General features: G+C 42.6%; 1 protein-coding gene across 6 annotated transcripts in view; it reads right to left on the bottom strand.

Moving 5' to 3' along the window:
- Nucleotides 1-24,351, bottom strand: part of LOC148010634 (uncharacterized) — a 160,378-nt gene extending 136,027 nt beyond the window's left edge. For 5 of the 6 annotated variants that reach the window (XR_015689569.1, XM_087672069.1, XM_087672070.1 and 2 more), the window contains exons 1-3: nt 24,169-24,351; nt 23,693-23,838; nt 17,221-17,296 (exon numbers count right to left, since the gene is read on the bottom strand). Coding sequence is in view for 5 of the 6 variants with exons in the window: in XM_087672069.1 (XP_087528195.1) it covers nt 17,221-17,296; nt 23,693-23,838; nt 24,169-24,256 (310 nt within the window). In the remaining variant the exon portion in view is untranslated. The remainder of the gene's footprint in view (nt 1-17,220; nt 17,297-23,692; nt 23,839-24,168) is intronic. The other variant, XM_087672071.1, reaches the window with a different exon arrangement.
- Between the last annotated feature and the right edge of the window lie 1,521 nt (nt 24,352-25,872).

The following is a 25,872-nucleotide window of genomic DNA, read 5'->3' as shown; positions in this document are numbered from 1 at the left end:
AACTTTAAGTCTCACATGAAGAAGCCAGCCTTCAGATTTCCAGTACATGAATCGATCATGTATACGGGATGACATCCAATCAAGCAAGGCACAGGGAGCTACATCCACACCAATAGGATAACCCAAGTGTCAGGTAATATCTCCTTTAGAAATCACAACTCCTTGCCAACCCAAAGCTTGCAAATCATTCTACATACAAAAAAGCAGTGTAGATTTCTGAGCATTAATATGAAGTTCCGCACTAAAGCAAAGAGATTCCACGTAACCATTGCCTGATTAACATTAGTGCAATCAGCCTTAAGAAACATAAAGCAATTGTCAAGAATTGCGTGGTGGAGGGACTTGCTTGAGCTACTACGCTAAACACACACTATATACACAAGAGGAAGCTCACTCAAAAACACATGAAGAGAGATGGAGGCCAAAACGTTTTCTTGCTGGTTTTTTTCTTCTTCTACACTACACTATACAATGTACACCAAGTATAGATAAGATACAATATAAAGAAAAGTGGCCTTCTAAGTCAAACAGTGCATAACTGACTACATTAATCGACTGGCACTATATCTTTGCCAACTGTAGGTAGGTGTAACAAACTAAATATAATAAGTGATAGGTCAGTGGCCATGTGAGTGTCATAATGACCATCAACGTGCTAAGTGTAGACGTGCGGACTCATCTAGCCAGGCGGTCCATCATCAATGTCCGCACGTGTTGAGCTTGCCATCTCAACACTCCCCCTCAAGCTCAATTCTATCTCTACAACTCCAAGTAAGCTTCGGAACTTTCGAAGCTTCTCTGCACCCAATGCCTTTGTGAAAATGTTAGCTATCTAATCCTGTATGCTAACATATACCAAGTCAATCTCTCCTGCAAGTACCTTCTCTCTCACAAAGTGGTAGTGCACCTCAATGTGTTTTGTCCTAGCATGGAACACTGGATTCCTAGCTAGCTGCATGCTGCTCATGTTGTCACAATGAATAACAACTAAACCATCTCCCTGCACGTCCAAATCACCTAATAACTTTTGCAGCCATACCACCTCACATGCTGCCATAGCAACACCTCTATACTCAGTCTCTGTACTTGATAAAGCAAATGTAGGTTGCTTTTTGCCGCTCCATGTAACTGCTGCACTACCAAGGGAAAACATGAATCCACTCGTAGATCTTCTGTCTGACAAGCTACCAGCCCAATCTGCATCTGTGTATCCAAAGACCTGTACGTCCTTATCTGCCTCATAAAAAAGTCCATAATGTAAAGTGAACTTCACATACCTCAATATACGTTTAACTGCATCTAAATGAGGCTTTCTAGGCATCTGCATAAACTGACTGACAAGGCCAATAACATAGCTCAAGTCTGGCCTTGTGATAGTCATGTAAATCAAACTCCCTATTATCCTCTTGAACATAGTAGGGTCTTCTATCTCATCCCCAATGTCAGCACTCAACTTCACATTTTGCTCCAATGGTATTGAAAGAGGCTTGCATGTTGTCATACCATACTTGGATAATATATCCAAGCCATACTGCCTTTGGGATAGCCATATACCATCATCACATCTGATCACCTCAATACCAAGAAAGTATCTCAACTCACCCAAATCTTTCATCTCAAACTTCTTCTTCAAGAAGTCCTTAACTTCAATAATCCCATTGTCACTGTCACCTGTAATAATCAAGTCATCCGCATAGATGACTATGATGACCAAACCTGCATCTCCCTTTCTCACATAAAGTGAGTGATTAGCATCAGAAATACAAAATCCAATATTGACAAGATACTCTCCAATCTTGTCAAACCATGCTCTAGGTGCTTGCTTCAACCCATAGAGCGCCTTCTTTAACCTGCACAAATATGTGAAATGCTCTAAATCCTCATAACCTGCTAGTTGCTCCATGTACACTTCTTCTTGCAATTCACCATGCAATAAGGCATTCTTAACATCCATTTGCTACAAACTCCAACCTTTGGTTGATGCCAAGGCAATCACACATCTAACAGTTGCTATCCTAGCAACTGGATTGAATGTCTCTTCATAATCTATGCCATATGTTTGAGCATAGCCTTTTGCAACCAGCCTAGCTTTATACCTGCTAACTGAACCATCTGCATTATGCTTGACTTTGTAAACCCACTTACAGCCAATAGCTTTCTTACCCTTAGGTAAGGATACCAAATCCCAAGTCTTATTGGCTTCTAATGCAGCCATCTCCTCATCCATTGCTGCATCTCAATGAGCATGACCAACAGAATCCTCAAAACAAGTGGGCTCAATATCCTCAACTAGTTTCACCATATAAGCATAATGGTGAGCTACATAACCTTTAAAACCAAATTTTTTAATAGGGTATCTGACCCTGCTAGATCTACGTACCACCGGATCACTCAATGGCGCCTTTACATTACTATGAGCTCTCTGTACACCTGATATCCTAACTGAAGGAATGCCAAGCTCATCATCCAAACTCTCCTAACCACTAGAATCTCCATCAAATCCCAAATGACTGGTAGATGCATCATTACCATCCAGCACTTTCTTCTTTCCTTTGTCCTTCCCTGCAACACTTATAGATCCACCTCAAGATGTGGGACTACTCCTTAGTCTCTCAGACCAAGGGCTCACTGTAGGTATAGTACCAGATGATGTTTCTGGTTCACTAAGACTCTGTGATTCTTGTTTTTCTTTTTGCACATAGTTGTCATGATCATTATCATCATCTAATACATCACCGGTAGGTGCATACTAGCTGCCCATCTCATCAAAGATAACATCCTTGCTCACTCTGAACTCACCTGTAACAGGGTTATAACAGCGATACCCTTTCTGCTTTAAAGAGTACCCAATAAAAATATATTTTTCAGCCTTTGGATCAAGCTGCTTCCGTAGCTCATCTCGCACATGAACATATGCAACACATCCAAATACCTTCAAGTGCGATACATCGGGTTTCTTGCCAGCAAAGCACTCTTCAGGAGTCATCCCATGAATTGCAACTATGGGAGTTCTGTTCATAATGTAGACAGCAGTATGGACAGCCTCAAACCAAAAATGTTTGGGCATATTCTTTTCAGCCATTAATGCCCATGCAACTTCTGCAATATGCCTGTTTTTTCTTTCTGCAACACCATTTTGCTATGGAATATACCTACAAGTAAATTGCATTTTTATCCCACGAGTCCTCAAGAAGCCACTGAACTCATTAGAGAGGTACTCTCCCCCTCCATCTAATCTCAAGCACTTCACTTTTAAGCCTGTTTCTGTTTCAACAGGCAGCCTTAAAAGATTTGAAGTGCTCAAACACATCATTCTTTTCCTTCATGAAGTATACCCATAACTTCCTTGAACAGTCATCAATAAATGTGACAAAGTATTTACTGCCACCAAGAGATACATTCTGTGTAGGCCTCCAAACATCTGTATGTACTACATCAAGTATATTTCTGCTCACTTCTTTATCATGTGAGAAGAGTTATCTCGCCTACTTATCAAACTGGCATGCTTCACTGACTTTATGCAATTGTGCAACTCTAAAAGAAGGCAACCTTGTAACCAATCCTCTAGATTGCATTAATTTCAGCCTTTGCACATTTGCATGTTCAATACGTTTATGCCATATTTCAATATCTACAGCTACTCCTTTTCCTTTAGCATGCATAGCAGCATCCATTACAGGAATTCCAACATCTAAAGTGAACATTCGATCAAATTTACTTCCTTTTGCGATCAACCTACACTTATCATTAAAGTCTTCTACACAACATCCTTTTATATTGAATCGGACCTGTAACCCCTGCTCTACCATTTGGCCAACAAATACTAGATTCTTTGTAATTGATGGCACATGTAATACATCTGTCAGACTCTTTGTCTGGCCATCATACAAGGACAAGGGAACCTTTCCAATGTGTGAAATTGGGTGGCATGAATCATCACCCGTCTGCACATAACCTTGGTTTTGTAAGTCCTACATCTCTCCAAACCATTCAACCTGACTAGTCATATGATTCGATGCACCTAAATCGACATACCATACATCATCATGCGTCCCCTTTCCTGTAACTGCATTCATCATATGCTGCATAACAAACAGACGCTCATTTTTGTCTTCATTCTGTTGTGAAGACGATGCATAGTTCCCTTGCTGCAATTTACCACTACGAATATCATTCTTCTTTGCATAGCAATGGGCTGCAATATGGCCTGTTTTGCTACAATAATGGTAAACAATAGCAAAATTTCCAGAATCTCTATTCTGCCATCCACCTCTTCCTCTAGAGCTCCCCGTACCTCTAAAGTTTCCTATGCCTCCAGAAACCTGCATTTCATCAAACTATTGATTGAACCTGTTTTGCTGGTTATCGCCAACACGTCCCATGCCACGGCCTCTCGAAGAGAATCTACCACGTCTCCTTCCTAAACTCCAATAAAATGCTTGGACCTGTTCACCATTTCTTTCAGACGAATCACCCTGCATATTGATCTCTTCAGTGATCATGAGAGAGATCAGTTCATCAAAATCTGGAAATGGCTTCCGTACATATACTGAAGTAACAAATGATTTCCATACCTTCTCATTGTTAAGGCCACTCAGAGTGGATGAAACCAAATCATCATCATCTAGCATTGCATCAATCGCTACTAAAGCATTTGCAATGCTCCTCACCTTCAACACATACTCATTGACAGACATTTTCCCTTTCTTCAAGGCATTCAACTCTTGCTTGAGTTGAATCTTTCGTGTCTTTGTATTTACTGAAAACATACTCTCAAAATTTGTCCAAGCTGCATGTGAAGATCCTACATTCCTGATATATCCCAATATAGTATTATCAATGACTACAAATAGCCAGTACATCACCTTTTTGTCTTTCGCATTCCACTCTTTCTATGCTTTTAACTCATCTGCAGTCAGAGGGATACCTAGCTCTGGCTCCTTTTCTTCACCTGAGACAAACTCATAAAGGCCCTTTCCAATGAGAAAGTTCGTCGCACGGAACTTCCATGAAGGGTAGTTGTTCTTGTCGAGCTTCTCAATAATGGGATTTCCACTGTTCTCTGCCATTATCACAAACAAGGATACAACACAGCAAGCTAGTCTTCTGCAATCTTTCACAACACGTGCACAGCAATACACCAAGCAACCTTTTTTACTGATTGCTCATTACTACATGTAATCTACAACCTGTTTGCAGATAAATCTTATATTTGCTTACTCCAAATACCTCAAAAATTACAGATTCGCAATCTATAACCTGTGCACCCACTTTCGGTCAATATAGCCGAAATCACGGTGTACCCTGAAACTGCTGTCCGTAATCTTGTGGCTCTAAAACGGGGCCTGAAACGGCCTCAGACGCCCAAAATAACTGCTCGCACACCAAATCTCACAACAATCTGAGATTTTTGCTCGACCTTGCTTCCGGTGCCTCCGTAGACACTATCCAAGAGAGAGAGTGGAAGAATGGGAGAGCTTTATACCCGTTGCTTGTTTTCTCGAACCTTGCTTCTTCTCCTTCGCTTCAGCCTTCGAAATCACCATCTCTCAGTCGCGCGACTCTGATACCATGTCAAGAATCGCATGGTGGGGAGGCTTGCTTGAGCTGCTGCGCCAAACACACACTATATACACAAGAGGAAGCTCACTCAAGAACACAAGAAGAGAGATGGAGGCCAAAACGTTTTCTTGCTGGTTTTTTTCTTCTTCTATATCACACTATACAATGTACACCAAGTATAGATAAGATACAACATAAAGGAAAGTGGCCTTCTAAGTCAAACAGTGCATAACCGACTACACTAATCGACTGGCACTATATCTTTGCCAGCTGTAGGTAGGTGTAACAAACTAAATATAGTAAGTGATAGGTCAGTGGCCATGTGAGTATCATAATGACCACCAACGTGCTAAGTGTAGACGTGCGGACTCATCTAGCCAGGCGGTCCATCATCAATGTCCGCACATGTTGAGCTTGCCATCTCAACAGCAATCATCAGCCAAAGATTGACCCAAAAGTTAGACACCACTAGGAAGAGGCAAACCAACAATCTCACCTTGATCGGACTTATCCAACAATGAGAGTATCGGGTGAGTGACCAAGGCAAATAGCAAAGGGTTGAGAGGGCAGCCTTGCCAAAGAGACCGAGACAAGGCAATTTCATCCGTGATCCCTCCATTAAGTGCAATACGAGCCACAACACCCTGACTAATGGTATCAACAAGAGAAGTCATGCGAGGACCAAATCCCATGGTGGACATCAGCTACTGTAAGAAAGACCAGTTGACATAATCAAATGCCTTTTCAAGATCAAGCTGAAGCATAACAACCTACTAGCTTAAGGCTTTGGCATAATCAATCCCCAGTTTAACATTCAAAATATTCTGCATTATATTCCGTTCCTTAATGAAACCATATTGACGTGGATGAACCAAGTGCGGGAATACTTTCTACAATCTGTTGGCAATGATTTTAGAGAAGATTTTATACAAATAACCCATAATAGAAATGGGTCTCCATTGTTTCAAAGAGGTTGGAGAAGGAACCTTAGGCAATAACCGAATCATAGCAATCTTCTAGTCTAAAGGCATCCTACCAGAATTCCAGACTTGCTGACGCAGGTGAGTTAATAGGTCCTTAAGCTGCTCAACATGGGCTGAAAACAACTCATTAGAAAGCCCATCCCAGCGAGGGCTTTTCCTTCGTGGTAAATGGGACAACACATCCTTCACTTCAGCCTCTAAGATATCAACCTCCATCAAATCAACCCATTCAAGCTTAACCCGATTACTAACCGAATCACAAATGTATCCACTAGTAGAGTGAACAGCATAAAAAAGAATCTCTTGTGGACCCAACAAAGATTTATAATAGTCAATGCACATTTGAATGATGGAAGAAGGATCCATCACCATAACACCTTGCTCATCCAACAAATGCACAATATTTTCCCAAGCATATTTCTAGCGTAAAACTAAGAAGATTGACAGTTATTATCATGCAAAGCTTTTGCTCGGGCCAGCAATTTATATTTAGCATACTCCTCCTAAAGAGATTGAACTCTACATTTCAACCATTCAATGCATGTGAGCAAGTCATCAATAGTATCCTCTGACTAATACAGAGACAACGAATGAGCCAACAAAGTTTGAGAATGCTATAATTCAGCTCAAAAAGAAGAAGCATGCTGAATACCTTATTGTCGGAACAACACACGTGCATTATCCCTAAAAACAGCCCATGCTTTCATCCCTCTAGATAGGACCTCGAGCTAAAAGAAGCAATCAATTGTTGGATACATTCCAAAAACTGATTTTGCAGCAGAAAAGATTGGTTGAAACATAGAGGCAAACGAGCAAGCAGTCTTAAAGGCATGAACAGGCCTGTGGGTCAAATCCAAAACCAAAGAATAGTGATCTGACAAAACATGTTGTTGCTCTACCCACATATCAATGACTGCAAGAAGAAAAGAATCGCTTTGACAAATGTAGGTCCTATCAAGTCTAGCCCAGGTGTTTGAATGCTGACGAGAACAATAAGTGCATCTAGATTGTGAAGGATGCATCCACGACCACATGTCCTATTTCAAGGACACAACTGCACACACACTCTTTGCCATGATATCGAAGTGTTTTTTCATGGAAGATGAAGAGGAATACTTAGGTCATATTGTGGGAGAGCAAGGAATTAAAGTGGATCGAAACAAAGTGAAATGTGTTAAAGAATGGCCTACCCCTACGAATTCAACATCTTTCAAAGGATTCCTTAGATTATCTTTTTTCTATAGAAGGTTTATCAAGAATTATGCTCATGTCGTGGCTCCATTAAAAACGTATCTCTTTTATATGTGATATCCTCAATTTTAGGATGTGTTTACTTTTTTCCTCCTACACAGTGGCACATTTAGAATATTGTATGTCTTTATATTAGTATGAGGAACTTGCTTTAGAATCTTAGAGAATCTATATCTGAACCTTCTCAAGATGATCATGACCTTATCCAATCTATGTGCATGGACATTACCCACCACTAGATTGGGATGGAGGATACAAATGAGCAAGATAAGAGCATAGCTTGCAGCCCCCCGTCATTAGCATAGAGAGGGAATCTCAAATGAGTTTTTATATGACTTTTGGAGGTGGCTACATGACAGCTTTAGGCCCAAGAAGATATCTCTCTTTCTATGGCTTCTAGCCCATAGGAGTCTAGTAGTTGGCACTTGTCTTGGATATGGTAGGGACCCAATGGCATGTGCACAATGTGGTGAGCCAGAAGAGACACAAAGACATTGCCTATGGGATTGTCCCAGAGCCCAAGAGATTGGAGAAGAGCTCTTAGCATAGTATTCCATGGTACAGCAAAGTCCATGGTGGCGACACAAGGGGCTATAGCTTGGGTCATAGACAAAGGTCCAGCATGCAGCTATGAGGACACTCAAGGGAGCATTTCTTTTCTCATCATTGGATAGCATCTGAGCAGAATCCCTACCCTAGACTACTCACAGACACAGTGGACTCAGGGACTGTCACAGATGGGAGCTGATTTCCAATATTATAGCTTGGTATATATGGACTGTGAGATGGAGCCAGGTCATTGATCTTTAGGATATACCCACTGGGGAGTCTTTATCGACGATTTGGACAAAGATAGTCCACACTCTCTGTGGGAGATGGGAGAGGATGCAAGGCATCTCTAAGAGGATGAGGAAGAAAAGAGAGGCTTTCCTGCGGATTTGGGATTTAAACACCTTCTTTCATACTACGCCTTAGATGGTCTGGCATTTTAGCCCACCAGATTGGTTGATCACACAACCATTGTATCTTTTGTGAGAGAGCGCAACGGAAGAGGGAATACGAACACGGAGGGAGAGAGAGAGAGAGAGAAAGCAGAAAATAAGGAAGAGAAATCTGCACTGACTGAAATGAATGCTGAATACACTGAAATGGACTGATCAGTCCCTGCGCGCAGCCCACAGCGTCAGTGAGGGCACCAGATCAAGCTGATGATGATGCCAGCACCACCACGGGGGAGAAGGAGTGTCGGAATCTGCAAGAAGACAAGTGATCAAGTGGGGAGGGGGGCTGCCAATAAATAGACAACAGATAAACCATAACCCTAACCCTAAAATGGGCGCAAACCCTAAAAGTGCCCTAAAATGGGCGGCCCACAACAATGACCAAAAAGTGGCCGGGCAGCCAGTGGCTGCCCACTAAAAGAGGCCAAAAAGAAATACACATCCTAAGAGAGCCAGTCAAGAGTGACTAGCCTCTCCCATCATAACACGACAAACATGTTAGGGCTCCTAATGTCCTCGTCTGACTCAGACTGAGGCTCACAGGCAGGAGATGACAAGGCATGACAAACATGACTGCTAACACCCCCTCTCAAATCCTGGATGTGGCTGAAGGCCGAAGAGGAAATAGATCCTGGGGTGGCAAGAGGAATGCCAATGTCGATGAAGTCCGTCGATGTAGACTGCCGCTGAAGGAGCTCCTCACGATCCTGGGAATCCCCCTCTAAAACACTAGGGGGCAGGGAATCCACAGCCACATCACCGAGATCGTCCCCCTCTGAAAGGGATGGGGGGTACGAGGAAACCACCGGAGGAGAAGGTGGGAGATGGGAAGGAACCTGTGGAATAGTAGGTGCACAAGCGGGAATGGGTGTAGCAATAGACTGCCGCAGAGGACCCTGCATCAAAGAAGGGGAATGGAGCCTATAAAGCCCGTTCTCCTGCCAACCTGTAGATAAGACAGCTCCTGTAGAAGAATCCTCAATAACAACGGCATGCTCAGTGAAGATCACTCGTGTGCCAAGCCTCGTAAGGCCATAAACTGAGAGGAGGGGAAGGCCCAAATCCAGAACATGTAGGGCCTGTGAAAAGGAGCTCGAAGGTCGGTCAGTAAACAAAGGCAATGTGCCAACACCACTAATAGGCACCGATAAAATGTCACCAACAGTGACTGAACCCTCTGATGGATGGAGATCCTGTAACAAATCACCTCGGGGAGTCATATGACTCGAAGCACCACTGTCCACTAACCAAGGCTGCGTAGAAGACACTGTAGCCACGGAAGAAGAAGCATCCTCCTCCAAAGCATGGATATGAAGGAACACTGACTCATGGGTAACAGCTGGTGTAGAGGTAGAAGAAGGCTCCATGTAGATCCATCCTTCGCTCCCGGACGAAGGTGAGGATACTTCTTCCAGCATTTCTCCTCGGGATGTGTCCCTTTCCCACAGTGTGGGCACTTCGGTCTCTCTGAATTTGAGTCAGAGCCTAAAGAACTGTCCTTCTGCTTAGCCTTTGACTTCTTCTTCTTCTTCTGTCCTCCCGAACCTGCAACAAAGGCTCTAGTGGAGTCGGATCCACTAGCACTGACCCTCTGAGTCGCTCGTCATGCTCCAAGACAAGCGGGGATAGCTCCTCCCATAGAAGCTTCTCACGGGTCCTCGATGTAAGAAGGCTGGTGTAGAAGACATCAAACCGAGGCGATGGCAGCTGAGTCAAAAGAATCATAGCCATGTCTTCAGAAGATATCGTCCGACCGAGGGATGCAAGCTCATCCCTCATATCCTGTAATCTATTGATGTGGTCCTTCATGGAAGGACTATCATCAATAGCGAGCATCCGCAACTTCTTTTCGAGAGATATCCGGTAGGCAAACGTCTTCTGTTGATAGAGAGACGCGAGCTTTCTCCACACATCTACTGCAGTCTTCAACCTGTGAACATGAACAAGGACAGAATCCTGCAAACTCAGAAAGAGGAAAGATCTGGCTCTAGAATTGAGCCGATCCCATAAGGCTGCACGATCCATAGATGTCCCATCTGCGGGATCCACCTTAGGCCGGGGAATAGGAACAGAAACAAGCTCCCAAAGATCGAAAGAGTCCAAGATACACTCCACCTTGCAGGACCATAGAGAAAAGTTGGAGCCATCCAACCGGTCCTCTTTGGGCAGTTGAGGAAGTACGGGTACCTGTACAGGGGGTACCAAAGGCTGCATCTTCGGCCCACTGGAGGGGGATCGCCGAGATACATGAATAGAAGGGGGACGAGAACAAGGAATAGACTCCGTATGACGATCCTCGCGATAGAAATCACGCCTCCGTTCAGATGAGTGCCGAGACAAAAGCTCGTCATCTGAGTCATCAAAACCTGTAAACTGATGATAAGACATCTGCTAAATCTGCAAAACACCAAACACCAAAGAAAACTGTGCCGATGCCGAAGAATGACCACCAGAAGGGTCACCAACCACCAGAAGAACCACCAAACTCCAGGAAATCAGGTCGCCTATCACCAGGAGGTGAAAACGCAGCTATGTAGGGCACAAAATCCGGAGGGAAAGTTGCCAGGCACCAAAACGCAGACAAGAAGAGAAGCGCCAGCTGGAGAAAAGCCACCAAGAGGGAAAACGACCACCTTGGATGCAAAACGCAGCCTGTAGTGGAGTCGCCCAGCTGAAGAGAAGGCCGCCCAGCTGAAAACGCAAGTAGATAGGGGCTGGTTGATGACGTGGCAGCCTCTGGAAGGGGCTGAGGCAGCAAACGCAAATGTATAGACCACCTGGAGGGGCCGCCTGGCTGTTGGAGAGAAGGGGGGCAGCAACAAATGATAGGTGTGGTGTCTCTCCAGTCGATGAAGACCTCCGTGCTCTCAGTTTGGCGATGATACCATGTGAGAGTGCGCAACGGAAGAGGGAATACGAACACGGAGGGAGAGAGAGAGAGAAAGCAGAAAATAAGGAAGAGAGACCTGCACTGACTGAAATGAATGCTGAATACACTGAAATGGACAGATCAGTCCCTGCAGGTGAGGGCACCAGATCAGGCTGATGATGATGGCAGCACCACCACGGGGGAGAAGGAGTGTCGGAATCTGCAAGAAGACAAGTGATCAAGTGGGGAGGGGGGCTGCCAATAAATAGGCAACGGACAAACCCTAACCCTAACCCTAAAATGGGCGCAAACCCTAAAAGTGCCCTAAAATGGGCGCCCCACAACAGTGACCAAAAAGTGGCTGGGTAGCCAGTGGCTGCCCACTAAAAAGGCCAAAAAGAAATACACATCCTAAGAGAGCCAGTCAAGAGTGACTAGCCTCCCCCATCATAACACATGACAGACATGTCAAGGCTCCTAATGTCCTCGTCTAACTCAGACTGAGGCTCACAGGCAGGAGATGACAAGGCATGACAAACATGACTGCTAACATCTTTGATGTACTTAGTTACTCTTCACAAAGTTTCTTGTATGTTGTATTTACCTTGGGGGTTTTTCTCCAAGGTGTTATTAATAGAATTCTCTTTTCTTGGGATTTTTGTTTTGGAATTAATGTATAGAAATATTTACATCATGCCATCTAGCCAACCAAGCACAATCATACCCTTTCCAAGAAAACATCAAGCCTTCAAGCCAACCATACAAAATGGGAAAGCTATCACAAAGCCAAAAGGTGAACAAAAGAACACAATGCACATACAAAAACTCTCTAACAAGCTATCCAACAGATCAAGAAGACGGTACAACAGGGGTGGAGTGAATAATGCCTATGCATGGAGCAGCCACCTCTCCAATAATGCCATAATTTCAATTGGCAAGGAATTGGCTAATAATCAATTTTTTGTGAGATGCCAAGAGGATTTCTTGAGGACCACTTACAAAGAACGCACAAGATGAGTCAGCACTAGGGAGGAGTTCAGGCATATGGGCTGATCAATATTAAGCACATGCCACTGTAAGGCCTGAATTCAAGTGTATTCATGCAAAATACCCATGTCCTTAAGAAAAAATCTAGCAATGGCAACACGCGGTTTCTGCCCAACACACATGGCATTGAACAAAGTCCATTGAACAAAGTCCACCTAGAGCGCTGTCACACGTGTCTCCACATCTAAAATTGCACCGCCACCCATTGGTTTAGGTGTCATATATGATCCCAAGAAATCCTAGTAATGCCATACAAATTTGTCTACAATACAAGCTGAAATCTGATCAAGTAGTTGCTTAGGTAGGACATGTACACCCATAGGATATCCCAAGTGCATCATAATGCTGCCTTGCATTACTACCTTCCCCTACCAACCCAATGCCAATAAGTCTCATTCCATACAATGTATGAGAGCGGATTGGTGCATATTGATGTGCAGCCTTGAAGCTTGAGCTAATAATTTCCATATGTCCATGGCTCTACGAATATTGTCCTTCTAAGTCTTCAAGAACATAAAGGTGTCATCTACCAAGGCTTGACCAACTAATTGTTGTTGCAAAGGGTGAGACAATCAGGCCACCACATCATTTTCTGCAAGATGGGATACATCAACAAAGTTGAACAGTGCACTGATGGAACTCTAGCATCAAATAACATAAATCAATGACAATGTACTATCCTCCCTGCTTCTATATGAGTTTTATGTGCAACTACACATAAGACATCCCAAGCATTCGCATCCAACACTCTCTACATATCACACTTGCTTTGAGAGCAAATATCCCAAACATTCAAAGTGGCATTTTTCATAAGGAACAAAGGACAAATGTAGATATGAAACTATTACTATCTTCCCTTTGCCTTTGCTTCCAATGTAGCAACTCTTGATCCAAAAAATCAGAATTGCGAATGCATTTCACCCACAGCCATCTCTCTTTGCAGTAGATGGCTGATCCATATTATTAGCATTCTGGCACAGGAATCTACAGTCCCAAGACATAATCACTTTCCCTCTCCTGTCAAAGGCAAGACAAGTAGGTGGATCACGTGACCTAACCACTGGAGGCCACAAATTATAGCCAGGCATAGTGCCAGCTGAATAGAACTTGGCTCTCGTAATCCTGGTAATATCATCCCTCAAATCCGCACCATAATACACTGAATTCTAATGTAAGTGGCAGTTAATGTGGTTCCCTCAATAAGAAACTGCACTGGTGCATCATCCCCCAATAAAGTGGTTCCCCAAACAATACCGACCAGATTTCCTCTATCATAGGCCCGGTTATCTATAAAATCTGTCCAACGGAGAGAAGAGCCTAGCCCCAACTGTCCTATCTTGTCTCTCGAAACCTATAGAAAACCTGTAGATCTGCCAAACTCAGCCATGAACCAGAGGTCCTATCCCCAAGTGTGAAATAGAAAATTCTGCTAGGCTGCCGGCTCTCCTCCTCTGATAATGTCAATACATTTGCCCCTTCTGTCCTTCAATGCCTCAACCCTGTTAAGATCCCCACCTCCAATCCGGTAGTCAACACAGGGTGAAGACCAAGTAAGAGTAGTCCAAAACAAATTCCTCTCTCTTTGACTATCAGGGGCATATATAACCAGCCATGCCTCCTCTACTCTCAGTCACCCATAGTGCCCTCCCCACAATGAGGATAACCCAACCATGTACTTAGCAGCTAATCTCCTCTTACGCTCCCTCTCACTCATCCTATGAGGCCTGGGCCCTCCCCCCTCATTCTCAAAGGAGGCTGGGCAAGGCCTAGTAGTCTATCTCCTCTGTGCTGCATCTTGGGGCATTTGGTGCAAGGTGGCCTACCATCCCACAAAGCAAAGTACTACCCTGGAAGGCCAGCATAGTATAACATTTGAAGCATAAACCCTCCCTAGACCGATGGAATTCTAATGGCTCAAGGAAGGGAGTGGCTCAAAGAAGGGAGTCCAATGCAGAAGGGGGAACCATAACCCCAACTAATGGGTGCAGAGTGTGTCCCTTCACCATCACATCTATGAAGGTCTTATCCCACTAGATCACATGTCCCAAAGCTCTACAATTTGCGATATACGAGGCAGGAAGTACTCGTTGAGGATAGGAAATGTACTATGATAGCTTTGCCATCTCCAAGTCTATGTCCTCAATCCATCCATCAAAGAAGCACACATCTAATGGGATAGTGGCAAGTGTTTTTGTAGATTGTTGTGGTGTGTTGAAGCTGTGACGCTAAAGCACTCTTTCCCTAATGGGGTTATTTTCATAACTCTTGCCAAGGTGCCTCTGAGAACTGCCTATATCATGTCTTTTAATGCATGCATCAGTGGTCTATCTCACTGACATGCCAAAGATGATGCCTCTAGGGCTGCCACTCTATCTCTAATGTCAAGCTCTACATCAAGATCAAACCTGATCTGTAGAATAGTATTGGTCATGGGAGCTATGGGAGCTGCACTAGAGTACTCATGGATTAAGTTTTCTCCTTCTAGTTGTTTTGCAGGTTCTTGTGTTGCTGACATTTTGGCACCCTATTGATCCCATGGTGACTCTTGTGAGGAGGCAATGAAAGACAAGGAAAGGGTGGAGGTCATAACTTGGAACAATGCTGCTAGGGCGGGGGGAGTAGTTACCATTGCAAGCACAGGTGGCTAGGCAGATGTACAATCCGGGAGAGCAGGGGTTCAAAGTAAGGCACAGCGTGATGGAATGTGGCAAGATAGCAAGAAGAAATAGAGCAGAGCAGACAGGTTAGCGGGCTGTTGGCTATGGCAACATGGAAGGCAAGATGGTGTGGTGGGAGCATGGCAGTACTGGAGTCGCAGGAGGCAGCGCAATGTGCCAATCCATCAACGTACCATTTCGTCAGCCAATCATTTCAGGTCCATGCACTTGTGCGGTCAGGGCTGCAATCTTTTCGATCTTTGCAGGGTCTGTTAATATCCCTTGTGCAGAGACAATGTGGCCCAACAGGACTCCAAAAGAGACCCCAAAGATGCATTTGTCGGGGTTGAGGGAAATCCCATACTCCCGGCATCGGTCAAAGCATTGTTCCAGGTGTCCCCAGTGTTCACAAATCAAACTATAGACACAGAAGTCATCCAAATATACCTCAATAAAGTCGTGCAGATGATTTTGAAATGCGGCCATCATGACTCGCTGGAAAGTAGCAGGGGCATTGCAGAGTCCAAACGGCATCACTCGATAAGTGTAGGTCCCCCATTCTGTGGTGAAGGTTGTTTTGGATTGGTCCTCTTCTGCTATCTGCACTTGGTTGTATCTGCTGAATCCATCCAGAAGGGTAGCTTCAAGCTCGGGGGCAACTTCCAAGTTGACATGCACTTCATGAGCAGTCACCCTTTGTCAATCCTTTGTCAACCCCATCAACAATTAGGTTGGGGGGCTACTTCAAGTTGGGGGGTAGCTACAAACTGGGGGGCGGCTTCCAAGGAACATCCTAAATTCTTTCAAATGCTATTTTTCTAATGTTGTTGTTTATTGGTCTTTCTTGTCATTCTTCTTCTTTATCTTGTCTTTTTCTTCTTTCTTCTCGACTCTTGAGGGATATGATAAAAATGAAATTGAAACATATGACTATACATCCATAGATGAAAACAAGGACCATCCAAACATCCAGGTGGAAGCCTAACTCAAAGACTGGATGTTTGAGAAGAAACTTGCCAATGCCTATAGCTACATTAATTAGTGAAAGATCCATATAGGATGTACCAAAATATGATGTCAAGATGTATTTAAAAGGCCAAAGTCAAGCAATCAATCAAGGAAAATGGGACCAAACCATTACTCCATAATCAATTTGTATTCGCCTTAAAGAAGAAGCATTGAGACAAATTAAAATGACACACTAGTATTCAGTCTTCACTACTAATCGTATTCCTTTGTCTTTTGCTCTTGCCCTCATTGTGCTTAGACTGTGAAAATGACATGCATCGCCTTTATGATATCCATGCTTGGATTTCATACATCTTGAATGTATCCAAACTAAATCCACCTTGATTTATATCCATGCTTGGTATTACAGCAAAAAGACCATCGTGTTTTTTTTAAAATCAGGAAGTTGAAGTCAACAGTGCTGACAAAGCCCAACAAAAATTATGACTTTAAGAAAAGTAGAACAGCAAGTCTGCAAGCCCAAACTTAGGATGAGGTTTTTATAAAGCAGTAGCCATATTATAGAAAGATTACAGCTTGAGGGTCTGAATAACAAATGCAATGTGGAAAAACTAAGAATCTATGGTTGTACTTGGATAGATATGTCAGCATATCGGTACATTATTCATCTAAATTAAGATTTCTCGAATTCTCAAGAGCACACAATTCAAAGTATCATATGACCTCTGTGTTGAGACAATGATACCACATATTGTATTGGTATGACCATTGCAGTGGTTGTTGAATGTGAAAAATGAAATATAGTGTTTGGTCTAGAGGTGGATGAGAGAAATCAAATAGGGCAAGTTGATAACAGAAATTACAACAATGTTATTTCTTACTACTAGACAATGTTCGGTCTTTTTTCTTTTGAAGTGAGAGCAAACACTTGAGCTCCAATTGTAAAGCCCTTTCATCCTATATGAGCAACATAAAATTGAGGAATTAAGCTAACTTCCTGAAATTTTAAGCCAAGCTTACATCTAATCATTGGACATACACATTGTGTCAACTTGTGTACTGATTATACTTTTTATGATCACTCAATATTAAAGGAGTTTACATTAAAATTTAGACAAAGCAACATGATTGGTAATATTAATCCATTCCAGAAAATTTTCCCCTTCATCCCTCCTTATTGAATCATGGATTTAATAAAGTATCATGAGTGTTGGAAAGCTAAAATTACTAGTATGATTGGCCATTCAAATGCTTCTTCCTCTCCTTTTTTGTTGTATTCAAGAACTCTTTGTTTAGCGCATAAAACAACAAAACAAATAGTTTAAAGCAATTAAATGGCAGAACCTTGTTAGAGAGGTTACTAGGGATACATTTTTGGCTACTGTTTTGGACATTCAAAATGGCTCTAGGTGGTCCTTGTGATGGTTTAAAAGTGGGATTTGAAACACCCACCTAGATTTCCTACCTGCAGGCATGAGATGATAGAAGCCACACAAGCATAGGATGAAACATGGAGGGACATCAAGCTGGTTTCCCAACAATAGAGTCAAACAAACTCACCCTTGAGCCTTGGATCTAGCAGCATATTGGGCTAAGCTCCCACTGCAAGGGTTGATGCCCCATGCCATCAGCCCACACCATCCCAATATATAGAAGGAACTACCAACGGACTTGGAGGCGAAGTGTGGCGATCAGCAACATGTGGCACGGCTAGCCTCTACCTCCCTTTTATAGGACTCCTCAACCACCCTAGCTTTTAAGGTATATGCACACTAAAATATCCATTAATCAATGGTCAATGGCGAATGCTGCAAGCATGTCCACAATGTCCAAGGATGTAACGCTTCTAGCCTAGTATCACTTAATCTTATGGTGAAGAACCAATTCAGGTTTGAGTGAATGTAACAAGTTGTATCCACTAGGTAAAAGACTCCCTTAATCAAGATAATCATTTCACCTTTGCCCTAGGCATTCCTCAAAACAACTTCATAGGGCACTAGTTGCTCATTCATTCATGCTATCAAATCAAATTCTTTCAATACCTTTAGGTATGTCCTATGTCTTAGAGAACTCAAAAATTATGGTGATGGCTAGTAATTGTCAACATCTCTTGCATGTTGTGCAAAAAATTGACTATAAATTGTATTTTCACTCCATTACATCCACAGCAATTGGTGGTCCCAACTCATAACTATACATCAGCAAGGATAGGCCATGTTAGCATTCTTGTAAGAAAAGTCAACTTGTGGGCCATACATTAGTATTTCTATAGGAAAAGCCAACCTATGGTCTATGGAAGATAACCCTCCCAATAAAATTGGCATAGGAGATATATGCACAATGCATATTCCCTGAGGTTTGATTATTTCTTACTGTTTATCCATCAATGTCTAAAGTTCTAGGGAGGAAATTGAGCAGCAAGGGTCCAACTATGGAAGTCGATTTTCGGCTAGTCACAATGAGCTTAGGATGACAGTAATTGGCTATTTCACTAGGTAAACCTAATGGTTAATACATCTTCATCTTTGGAATGATCATTTGTCAAAATTTATGTTAGACTCAGGTCATGGTTACCACTTATATCAAAACACAAACCTCATGATAAAAACCAAGTGCTTGGCAAACAAATAAGCTGATTCATGGCTTTGCACAATTTGGTTTTGCAAGAATAAAGTGCAACACCTTCAGCAATCAATCCATCATGACCAAAAAGGTATCATGGGCATGGCTAGTCTAAGGCAATGCCACTACAAAAATTCATGGATATAGAGGAATTTGTAAGGGACACGAGGACCCATCTTATTTGTGATGTTCAGTTTCATTATGCTCACATTATAAGCACTTTTGCACATATTATTTCACATAGGATTTTATCTCTAGCAAGAAAAGTGCATGTGTCACAAGGATATGAAATTTTGATGCTTTACTTAGCATTTGATTAAGAGTTAATCAAATGTGCAAATGTGAGGTGCACATGTAATGTGCAAGTTAGTTATTTCATAATGACAAGCCAAGGGCCCTAAGAAGCCAGTGAGTGCCAAAGGCAAAAGTTGTAAGAAGTTATCCTTGATAGGTACTAGGTGGTACTTGGTGTTAGATTTTCACCTAGAAGACTTTATTAGCCATTAATATCAGTGGTGATATTAGGAACTTGGAATTAGATAATTAATTAATACTAGTTCAAGGGCTAATAAATGCTCATGAATACTTGGATGACAAATTGGCCTAGCCAATTTAATGTTAATTAGTAAAATTATTTTTTTGAGCAAGGATTCATAATTAAATTAATTTTTTGAAAATTAATTAACTTGGGCTGAAAATTGCATTTAGAAGGGTGCCACTTCGAAACAAGAAATGGTGATGGTTTAGCTAGACCTTGAAAAAGCCTTTGACCATTTGGAATGGTCCTTCTTGAGTCAGTTGATGCAAGGCACGAGATTCAATCTGAGGATGTCTAGAGTTGTGAATACTATTAGCATGGATTCCTCTTCAAGTCTACTCAATGATAGCGTCACGACACCCTTTCCCCTTCCACAATCGATCAGGCAAGGTTGTCCGCTGAGTCCGTTGTTTTTTGCCTCAATCACTCACCCCATTCTGACAATGTTGTCTCACCTAGCAGCTAGTGGTGAGGTGCTCCAATTCTCTCTCCCTTCATAGGAACAATTGGTGGGGCAAGCCTTGGCAGACCCACCTTCTGTTAGTAGATATGTCAATTCATGGTTGAGTCTATGCATGCCAAAGAGGGCTAGGCACATTCTAGATATTTTAGGCATTTTTTATTTGTCATTTTGATGGTGTTTATGGCATTCATTGCTGGCTGACCAGCATTTAATGTCGGCCAACTTGACATTATTTATGGCATTATTTTTGCCTATTTATTCAAGCTTCTCCTCCTCAGTCATTATGTATCATGCATCATCTATCATTCATCATCTGACAGGTTTTGGTGGAGGGAGAGGAGCAGGTGCCAATGCCTTCACAATTGGTGACTCACATTGCTTCTGTACTATCTCATATCTTGGTATATGGATTGCATTTCACAAGTATCTCTTTGTTTCTGAGTTCTTTGTGTAGTGTTTCTCTTTTTCTTTCCTTTGTCTCTTGTGTTCAGCAGTCTATTACAGTAGTTTTCCATGCTCCCATCACTGCATCCACTTCTGGCATGGTATCAAATTGCAGGATCATTGTTCCTGCTGCTGTTTTACACTGTTTCATGTCTGAATTTTGACTTTTCATCTGCTGATTTGACCTGTTTCTAACTGCTGCACCTGATTTGTAGCCTCGGTGACCATCTTTTGCTAATTTTCAGCCTGTTCTACTACTATCTTCTCAGTGTTTTGCAGTCTGACATATTTGCATTTATAGTTTTTTGAGGCTATTTCAGGGCTGGGGACCTATTATTGACCCTTCCAAGTCTGTATTTTGGGAACAGTGGGCTGAGGCGACCTGTTTTCCTACAAGTCGACTGCATTTAATGCAGCTCATGTCTGCCTTTTACTGAATGATCAGCATCTATGTTTTGCTCTTTTGCTTCTGTGCACGGCTAGGCAACAGGTTACAAGTTTTTTGGCTATGATTGATCCGTATTTTCCTTTAGAGAGTGTTCATGTGCATCCGATTGTCGTGTTCTCATCACTACCATCTCGACACTATTGATCTTTTCTCTATGTGCTTTCTTTACTACTTTGAACTCATGCAATCCTTGTGAGTGTGTATTTTTAGCATACTTTTCTCCGTGAAGATCCCTTGTCTTCATCTTCTCTATATCTCCCTCCTCATGGCTCCTCCAGCCTCTCCTCCTAATGGTAAGCATGCCAACATTATTTCCTCATCCACAAGTTTTATGTTGGAGACTTCTTGTGTTCAACTTCAGGTTTCTGTAAGGATGCTATCTCTTGGTGCTTCAAATATTCCACATTCAGAGAAGGGTGCCATATAGCAAAAGAAGAAGAAGCTCCATGCTATTATTGTGGCAAGAAAGCCACCTCTAGAAGGATTGCAAGACATTTGCAACTTTACAGCAAGAGCAGGCACAGGTGGTGACGAAGGGTGATGACTCTCTCAGCGAGTCTTCCTCATCTCCAAGTCCAGGTTTAGGCTCCAGCTCTGTAGTCTTAACAATGCTTGTAGGGGCCTTCCTTCCAGGTTGCTAGTACAAATGATGCAATCATCCCTCACAACTCCCCATTGCCAAAGAGGGAGTGTGAGAGGGTGGCAAGATGGGGTTGGTACACCTCATCTATACAGGTATACAAGTGCATGGGTTCCCAAGAGGGTTTTCCTTGACGCATCGACCGACATCTAGTAGGTTCAAATCCTGGAGCTGGAATTAACATCCAAGTTCATGCTGAGTTGGTTCTTTGACAAAGAGCAGATTTGGCTCCTAGTTTGAGCTCACCTGAGGGGATGGTTTGGCAGTCTGGCCAACGGCGAGGAATCCATGGTCACATATGTTCAAAGGCATTTTTGACAAGATAGTCTTGTATGCTACTGTGAGATACTATTGACAAATATCAAGAGCTACTATGATTCTTCTCTGTTTTTAGGAGTTGTTATGATCGACATTGACATTAGCTTCTCTCCGAGGCACCTTGGTGGTGGCTTGCATACCCACTCCTTGGGTATCCATGGTTCTACTCTGGTGGTCCTTGTTGTATGTACTATGACGGGCTTTTATCATTGTATATTCTTTTGTATCAGATCACGCATGATCTGAGAGATGGTGCTAGCAGATATGTCAATTCATGATTGAGTATGTACATGCCAAAGAGAGCTGGGCACATTCTAGATATTTTTAGCATTGACTGCCAGGAATTTCATTGAGACTCAAGGCATTAAGCATGGGAAAACAAGATTTTTACTTCATGGTGGCATGTGATTAATGCTAAGCAACCTTTCCATCTTAAGTCTTCAATGTTGCTGAATCATTTGGTTCACTCTTGGAGATCAATCCCTGTCAAAGCTTATTGACACCCACCTCCGGATCGAGAGGCAGCCAACTTCCTAATAGCGAAACTGCTAGTGATTTCGAAGCTTCTCTCCTGGCAAGGCAAAGAGGAACAATAGCCAATATTAAATAGGATGGTGTGCCTGGGACTCATCGCTGTTGCTAACGCTCTTCTACTGGTCAATGGGGGAGTTATGTCCTTCAAATCAAATTGCTACTTTCGCGTTCCCCAAGGCTATCATAATTTGTGCAGCACCATCTCAACATCTCTACGAGCCATGCAACCTTTTTCCTCTCTGGACCATGAGGCCCCTTGGCAGTATTGGATGATTAATGGCCAATTACTTTCAGGTCATACTTCAGCCAATCACATGTATCGCTTGCTTATACATAATAAGAACTCGTTTGTCCAAAAAGGCAATACCACCTAGAGTCTCCAGAAAGGCAAGGTGGGGTGGAAATCTATGGTAATGCAAGCTGGATTAACAAAACACCTTTTGATCCAAATTCTTCATTTGGAGTATTGATCGGTGCGCTTCCTCTTGCCTTTTGCACTCTCCAAGCGAAGGATTTCCAATGGTTATTGCTTCTTTTGTCAAATGTCAGTAGAAACATGACATCATCAGTTCCTTACTTGCCCGGTGACATGAAATGTTTGGGCACTACTTTCGGCCATTTGGTTCCGTGTGGTTGGCCTATCAATGCTTCCAAAAGATTGGATCTACGGACAGCCCAAGTTTGTAGATCCTATGCAGGTTGATACAAAAGTCCTTTTTCCCTTCTTACATTTCTAAGGCTGTTGGCGGATATGGACCATGAAGAATGCATTCATCTTTGATGCTTTATTGGGAATGCAAAGGCATATAGCCCGCTTGAAAGGACTTCTTCATTGGCAGCTTGACTTGATTGCACTAATAGATATTTCTCCCTAGACAGGACTTGTTCATTTGGCACGCTGCAATTTCTTCAGCCCCCCTCTATAGTCACTCTACTTTATTTATACTTTGACTATGGTGTCTCGGATTTTATGCACGATGGCCTAGAGCTGTCTTGTATTTTGTAATTATGTGATCTTGTACTTTTTTCGTAATTAATACAATTACCTTTTACGGAAATAAAGAGAGAGAGAGAGTGTGTGTGTGTGCATTCTACTAAGCTCTAGCATATAGAGTTGCACCTTTGAAGTTGCTTCACAAAGATTTTCAATGACGACTTTACATCCTAATTTTCTTTTTGTCAAAGAGAATCCCATTCTTTTTTGCATCAATACAAGTTTGAAACTCTTCCCAAGTCTTTGGTGAAAACTGTAGCTAAGTTCTTCTTCCTTGGAAAGCGTTGAAAGCAATGGTGCCTTGAAGGACATGATAGCATATAGACTGGAGTAGCTAGGCCATGTTACTGACCTTCGCAATAACCTGATTGACGTTCTTGAACTGTAATTCTGATGGCCTGCAATCAGGCTGAGCGTCCAGAAAGTTCTCTGCGTCATCTTCTTCGCTTATGCCACCACCTCCTCGATTCAAGTAAAGTTCGTTCTGGTAGCGGGTGGCTGATGTGTGTGCATCCATCAAGAATCGTCGTCGTCGTCGACACCGCCATCGTTGCACGACATATTGCGACGAGAATAAGAACAAAGAAGCAACAGCAGCACGACCATCACCGGCATCATTCCAAAGAAAAGGACGTTCGTGAGAATAAGAAGAAGAAAGAAGACGCAGCACCATGATCATCACTGGCATCATTGCACAGGCAATGGGATTTGTGAGAATAAGAAGAAGAAGCAGCAGTGGCATGATCATCACCAACATCATTGCAAAGGAAAGGAGGAAGATTCACCAGAAGAAGAAGAAGAAGAAGAAGAAGAAATTCCTGCACTTACAATGATGATTGGCTTGGAGATCGAGGAGCGGGAGACGTGGAGGCTTGCGCGTGCGGGCATCGTCGGAGGTGGCGACAGTGCTCGACATTCCTTGTATAAAACAAACATGTACAGGAAGGTAGTTGTTGCCATGATTAAATATAAGGTCGATTTGGTATTGTGTAAGCTTCTCCTGCAATGCCATGTTCCACTCCTATCTCATTCGAGAGTTTTCTTTTTTAATGAAAATGTGCTTTTTTCCTTTGTGACTACAGTAGTTCTATTATCGAGAGGAATTATTCCGGAATTGTATTGTATATTTTTATCCTCGATCATTCATCTCTTAAATAACATAATCTTTTATATTTATACATCTATACCATTAGTTAAGGAGAGGTTTTTTTTTTAGGGTGAGGGGCGAGATAGCTATGTAGCACCCTCTCGAAAACTCTACGTGTCCTCTGTGTCTGTGTGTGTGTGTGGTATGCCTTCTATGTCACCTCTCTCTCTCTCTCTCTCTCTCTCTCTCTCTCTCTCTCTCTCTCTCATGTGTCACATGTTGGGCTCGCTCTCACATAGTTACATGTCCCCACATGTCATGTATTATACATAATAGTCTATTATCTGTACTATTAGTTAAGGAGAGGGTTGGATGGGTGGGGGAGGGGGGTATGGCGAGGGCTACCATGTGAGGGATGGGTGGGTCGAGGGTGCAAGGGGGAGGGCACAAGATGAGGATGATCTAGTGGCAGCAGAGCACTTCTCACATGCATATGACACTCTGGCACCCATATTGGTAGGTATGTTCAACGAAGTAGTATGTGAGGGATTCCCAAAAATATGGTCAGACCATACTATTCTTCCATTGTTTAAGAGTGGCGACCCTCTAATTCCTAGTAACTATAAGACCATCATGATTGGCCACACGCTAGATAAGATATATGGATCAATACTAGAGCATGAGCTTAATGCATGGACTAAGATGCAAGGCAAGAGAGCACAAGGGCAAACTAGTTTTAGGCCTGGATATACCACATTGAACGATATCCTCACACTCAAGCAATCATTGAGGAGGGCCAAGCTTGAGACAAGAGGATTTATTTTTGCTTTGTGGATTTTTGCAAGGTATTTGACATAGTAGCTCGAACATGTTTTATGCAAAGATTGTAGGAGATTGGAGCGCCAAAAGGTATGCAAGGGGGCATTTATACATTATATGAGAAAGTAACAAGCCATATGCGCACACCCAGGGGGATGTTTAAGAGGATCGATAGCACCATAGGAGCAAAACAGGGATGCCCACTTTCACCCACACTATTTGAACTATACATAGATGAGGTGTTTGACTACATTGATAGGGGAGGTGGAGGTGGAGGTGGCCTAACTAGAATGTTAATACCAATACTATTATATGCCAATGATATTGTACTCGTTTCAGACTCACCAAAGGGCCTATAGCATCACTTGGATGCACTATATACCTTTCAGAGAGATAGAGATCTCATAGTGAATCTTGGGAAAACCAAAGTCATGGTATTCAACACATTGACAGCATGTTTGACTCAATTTATGTATCAGTTTACACTTGGAGGAAATGTAGTGGAGCATGTAGTGGAGCCCTTGAGAGCTAGTGTGCCCATATACAATATTAGGAACCTCGCACCAAACTATGGTTATTTGACACATTAGTCACACCTACTCTTCTATATGGAGCAGAGGTCTAAG

The sequence above is a fragment of the Lygodium microphyllum genome, chromosome 29 (assembly GCF_053477565.2).
Source record: "Lygodium microphyllum isolate KBCC chromosome 29, Lygodium_microphyllum_v1.1.10, whole genome shotgun sequence".
NCBI classification, from domain to species: domain Eukaryota; kingdom Viridiplantae; phylum Streptophyta; class Polypodiopsida; order Schizaeales; family Lygodiaceae; genus Lygodium; species Lygodium microphyllum.
Note: the sequence above shows the minus strand (reverse complement) of the source record. Positions and strands in the feature narration are given on the sequence as shown.